The sequence below is a fragment of the Cryptomeria japonica genome, chromosome 8 (genome assembly GCF_030272615.1).
Source record: "Cryptomeria japonica chromosome 8, Sugi_1.0, whole genome shotgun sequence".
NCBI lineage: Eukaryota > Viridiplantae > Streptophyta > Pinopsida > Cupressales > Cupressaceae > Cryptomeria > Cryptomeria japonica.
The window spans coordinates 324883291-324889290 of NC_081412.1; the positions used below are offsets into that span (position 1 = coordinate 324883291).

Consider the following 6000-nt stretch of genomic DNA (forward strand, 5'->3'; position numbering starts at 1 on the left):
AGAAAAATTAACAAATCTAAATAGGGGACTCTAAGAGCTATCCGATGGATATGCGGAAGTTGAAAAACGAAATCTGTTTGCCCAAGTTATGGCCCCGGAAGCATGAAACTGAAGGCTGACTTTGGAGGCCTATAGCATAGATCAAGAGCAGAATCTAACAAAACTACCAACATGAACAAATTGACGTCAAAACCAACTTTCTGACGATATGTGGAAGTCAAAAAATGACACCCATATGACCATGTTATGAGCAAAAAACCAAACACTTCTTTTTATGGCTTGAAAGGATTGAAGGGTTCCCAAAATGGAAAATTTATGAAATAGCAACTTTCCAAAAAAATTCCTCAATTTTTATCCAATCCATGGATTTCGATGATTTGACAAGTGACTTTAGGGTCTTTGGGCCTTCTAAGCATGCTGGTGACCTCTATTTTGCTCCAAAGTGCCCAGATTTCTTAGCTAGCTCCAAAAATCGCCTCGAAAAGTATGCCCTCAGCTAATTTGACCTCAAATTTCAATTGCTCAGATTTTGACGAAACGACAATCCATCTTAGGGTTTTCGACGCTGCGAACACAATAGTGATGCCTGTTTGGCTCCAAAGCTGATAAAAATTTGATGTAATGTACCCAATCGTACGGTATGTACCCGAGGGAAATACCCAAAGGCAAAGTACCCGAGGGAAATTACCAAGGGAAGTACCCGAGGGAAATACCCAAAGGCAAAGTACCCGAGGGAAATTACCAAGGGAAGTACCCGAGGGAAATACCCAAAGGCAAAGTACCCGAGGGAAATTACCAAGGGAAGTACCCGAGGGAAATACCCAAAGGCAAAGTACCCGAGGGAAATTACCAAGGGAAGTACCCGAGGGAAATACCCGCGGGCAAAGTACCCGAGCAGGTAGGGCAAAGTACCCGAGAGCAATTACTGAGGGAAGTACCCGAGGGCAAAGTACTTGAGGGAAGTATACCCGAGGGAAGTACCCGAGGGCAATTACCGAGGGAAGTACCCGAGGGCAATTACCCTAGGGAAGCACTCAAGGGCAAAGTACTTTCGACACCTTTGGCCCTCAATCAACGGCACTCGACACCTTTCGGCTCCGGACGTAAAGTTCCACTCGTACGAAAAAGTAGGCTGCACACTTCCAAACACTCTGTACGACAATGTTACTTCCACTAAAGGATCCAAACGTAGATAATTCCTCCGTCGATAAGATTATTGCAGATATGGAAATGAATTATCAACACAGAGTATACACCAACAACATTGAATGACCAAGAACTAGATATTTGTAACTATATTTCCACACGGTAGAGATAGATCCAACAATGAAGTACAAAGTGAAATATCAGAAATGATATCTCCAACGACAGACTAAGGTGGTTGCTAACCACCGAAACTCCGACTACAGAATAGGGAGGATCTTGCACCTCCGAAACTGCAACAAGTGCCAAACTCCAACTGGAATTCGCAGATACAAAGAAAATATAAAATTCACCATACCCACAACTATGCCAAACTCGACCTTATAAATGGGCTCCGGTAAGTTTCCCGAAGGGTTACAAGTAGGGCGACAATAGTTTATTATTTTATTAATTTGGGCCCCTTTATATAATAATTAAATAAGTCCTTATGATATTATTTAAAATTTAGGACTAACTTAATTAAGTCACTTTATTAAAATTGGGGACATTACAATTGACCACCTCCAAATCCACAAAAAAAGCAAATATAGGACCCTACAATGCTTTTGAATAAATAAACCCTCAAAACTTGAAAAGGGGTTTGTCAAATCCATGCTCTGATACCATGTTCAATTAAAGATTGAGCTCTAATACCATGTTGAATTTTGCAACACAAGCATGCAAGATCGAACAGCAAACAAAAACACCTTGCACAAATGAGAGTTGCACAAGAATGCTATATTACAGTTTACTCAAAAGCAAAGAATACAAAATGAGTTACAATTGTACAATGAGGTGCTTATAAAAAAAGCACAGAGCTAAAATTAGGAGAATTAAAGTGCAAGCATGAGGAGCTAAATAAAGCTCAACTCTAGCTAAACTAGATGCATAAAAGTTAAACTAGGTGCACAACTAACATAAGCACTCTTAAGTGAACTTACACAAAAAAGCATAACTAGTTGTAAAAAAGCAACTAATAGCTAAATATGCTCTAACATCTATTGTATACACATTTGTAGTTAATTTTGTCATGAACACCTTGACCATCCACTCAAAAAAGATTGATGAGCACTGCTTTCTACTTGGAAAGATGAGTGTACCCTATAGGCAAAAATTTCAGTTAATGAGAGTTTTTCTTATAATGAGTGGAGTAATTAATCAAATTGCCAATTGATTCTTAGAGGACCTTCTTCTGTCTATAATTGCATTGTTTGAACTACAACCTGCGGCGGTAGTATGGTTAAAGAGAAAATATACCTCTTCTAATAAAGGCTTTGTGCTCAAGTCCTCGTGAAGATTGTGAAGGAAAAAGAGGATTTTCTGACAGGACTCCGATGCTTACGGCTCTTAAGATTGGTCAGAACTCAACAGCAGCACATCGGTGATCAACCATCAACAGGATCCCTCCACGAAGCCAAAATGCTGTTCAGAATGATGATCAGCATGATAATATTTTTTTATGTGTCCTGAATCCTGATGAATTTTATTCATATCAGTGACTGGCATTTCACTCAAATTTTTGGCAGGTCTGACCCTAGACATATTTACCTCAAATGTTGTCAGAAAATGGGAACAGAGAAAAATTAACTATAAAATGGCCTTAGCCATTAGTGAACCGAGCAGGTTTGTGGAAGTGATCTATGCAAACAGTCTATGAGAGACTGGTTTTGTTAACAAATATGACATCTGTACTATGCTTGGATGTCCTTGAGCCTTATATTGACGTCTGCATCTTCCTATAATGTTTGTTTTCTATATGTACTATTTGAAAAAGTTATTTCAACAACATATAAGTCTCTAGTTTGAGGCGTTTTAACTAATGCTCCAAATTCCTTCAATTTAGTTTTCATGTCAAAATAGCATAAATTCCCTCATATATTCATGTTTTAGACTTTAAAGGATAAAGAATCATATTTCACATCTTTGGTTTCAAATTACCAGTTTTAGCTGCATGTTTCCTTATTTAACTCTAATTGTTCATGTTTCGTCCATTACAAGGTTATTTGAGCCGAACTCTTGACCCCGTTCGGAGATAGCTGCATTGTATGAGGGAATTATAGAAGGCATTTGCTGACCCAACCAAAATTGACCTAAAGGAAATTAATCAAACGTAAAGAGCGTATCGCATTATTCGCGAATGAAGTACAACTCGGAGCTGAAAATTAACTTGGAAAGAGAGGCCAAATGCTTTAAATCATGTGTGTTACAAGAAAATGCAAAAGAGGATTTAAGAGAATAAAGCCAACATCATAGCTTGTGTACTCTGTTTATTAAGAGTGCTTTGGCAGCTTTCGTCTTTTTATAAGGCTTATAAAAGTGAAGGATAAATGACTGAACCATTACAGAGAACTGCATCGGTTACTTGTGGGACAAAGTAACAAAAACCCAAACTGAGGGCTTGGCAAAGAACCCCAATTTTGAGGACTTCCAAACTTTTAAGTTGGTGTCAGCAAGGATTGCCTTTTTATATGTATTAAAGACATACCTGCATTCCCGCAGCCAACCATGAGAATGCGGGAGGAAGGAGGAATATAGGAACGAACAAAGGGTCTGAGATGGGCGTAGCGCTGATACCAGTCGAAGGATCCTCCTTCTTCCAGATATCGATTATCCCAATACGCAGCATCTCCGTAGTTGTATGTGTTGCATAGGAATGCATCGCGCATACTGTAGTTGCTCTTTCCACTCATTTTCTATGCTCACATGCGAGGGAGCTGAGGAACACAAACTATAAATACTATGACTTCAATTTAAAAACCAAGTTTGAAGCCTGGAATGCTCTCCAAATGCCTACCTAAAAGGACGACTCTTTTTTGTTTGGTGGGCTGGAGAAGATGATGGGGTATTAATAGCGGTTCTATTAAGAAAATGCAAACCCCATGTCTTAGGCTGTTTAAGTGGAATCTCTCTTTAAATTCAAGCAGGGATTTCTTTTATGTCTAAAAATTTAGAGGCACATATTGTTTGAAAGAAAGAAAGAAAGAAAGAAATTTTAATGTTCATGAGACTTCACAAAGTCTATGGGATAGCACATCAGATCTAATCGATTTTCGCAAATCTTTTCGCTTTCTGTGTAAAATGCTGACAAGTGGCCCCAACCTCTCGACAAAATCCTCGGTGAAAAAATCATACCAAGATCCTTCAATCAATAATTTATTATACTTGTCCCTAACATCTTTGAAGGCGTCGCACTCTAAAATGAAGTGTTTTTCGGTTTCAACTTTCCCAGATGTGCAAAAAATACACTTTTTCCTCCCAAGTTTCTTTTGGTCTTTTCCAACGACCAGTTTCACTATGGAGTTGATGAGAGTTAGTTCTTAATTGAGCAATAATACACTTAGCTTTCCACGAAATATTAGCCCTTATATAAGTTTTTTTATGATGATCAAAAGTAGGATTGAACTCCGTGATATGACATTTTTTCTTTCTCGCTAACTCATTACCCCAAGCCCACTTGTGAAACTTATCCATAACAAAAGTCTTTATCTCTTTACTATTTGTGGGGCACGAATTTAGGTAGATAATCCATTTACTCAACCATTTGATGTTTTGTTGCATCCAAGTCTTCTTTCTTTTGCACAAGGTGTCATTGAAAACCGCTTTAGGCCATCTGCCTTCCTCCATTTGCCCAGTTCATTTGAGATACCTAATGAGACGAACTATAGCAATAGCTTCAATAGGAGCAACCCCAGTCTCACTCAACATGATATCATAAGGAACTGTATTTTTAATCTTGAACTTGCTTGTTATCAAGCGCTTTTGGATTTGCTCGATTTGCTTCCACTGTGAACCTGAAGTGATGTTGGACCATAATTCACAGTCATAGAGAATAATAGGAAGAACTAAAGCCCAAAAAGAGTTTGGGAGGCCTTCCAATCCCAAAGCTCCGCTTCTCTACATCTATTCTGAAGAGCATACCAAGCTTTCCAACCACCTAAGATTCTCTTCTTCTGGCAACCATCCCAATTTAGATTTTTGTTGAAGTCAATCCCAATATATTTATAGTCTGAAGCTTCTTCAACAATACTACCTTCAAAGTAAAACTTATGTTGGTTTTGTTTCCGCTTATTAGAAAAAACCATGATTTTTGTCTTGTTGATATTGACTTGCATCCCGACCGTTCTGCAAAAGTGCTCCAAAGCATACAAATGCTCTTGCAAATCAAGAGTTGTTTTAGCAATAAGAATGAGATCATCCACATAAAGAAAAAGTTTTATCACAAATTCACCCAAACAAACACCATCACCATCCTAAGAGTTTAACCACTCTTCCAACTTGTCAATGTATAAACCAAACAACATAGGAGATAACAGACACCCTTGCTTGACCTCGATATCACTTCTAAAGCTTTTGGAGAGACCATCAGAGGTTCTAATTTTGACTTTAACCTTCTCATAAAGCCTATGGACAGCAGCTCTAAGATGAATGAGAATCCCAAGATCTTCCATTCTTTTCCAAAGTTTAACCCTAGGAACCGTGTCAAAAGCCTTTTTGAAATCAACAAAACAGCAGAAGATCTCTACTTTCTCTTCCCATCTTTTTTAAATTAAATGTCTCAAAGTGATACCATGATCAACTGTGGAATGCTTAGGTCTGAAACCAGCTTGCCTTTTTGCCCGCTTACCATTCTCTTCCGCCCGCTTGCTAATTCTATTATCTATCATGTTGCCAAATAACTTTGCAAACAAAGGGTTAATCATAATGGTCATGTAATTAGAGGGATTATTGACATCTCCGTTCTTAAAAAGAGGAATGGCAAGACTAGTAGTCCAATATTTAGGAAAACCCTATTGTATGATGTTGTTAAAAAATTTCATA

General features: G+C 38.2%; 1 protein-coding gene across 2 annotated transcripts in view; it reads right to left on the bottom strand.

Annotated features, from left to right (window-relative positions):
• LOC131061507 (uncharacterized) overlaps nucleotides 1-4003 on the bottom strand; it is a 126192-nt gene extending 122189 nt beyond the window's left edge. The window contains exon 1 of one of the 2 annotated variants that reach the window (XR_009110544.2): nucleotides 3668-4003. Coding sequence is in view for 1 of the 2 variants with exons in the window: in XM_057995225.2 (XP_057851208.1) it covers nucleotides 3668-3872 (205 nt within the window). In the remaining variant the exon portion in view is untranslated. The remainder of the gene's footprint in view (nucleotides 1-3667) is intronic. The other variant, XM_057995225.2, reaches the window with a different exon arrangement.
• Between the last annotated feature and the right edge of the window lie 1997 nt (nucleotides 4004-6000).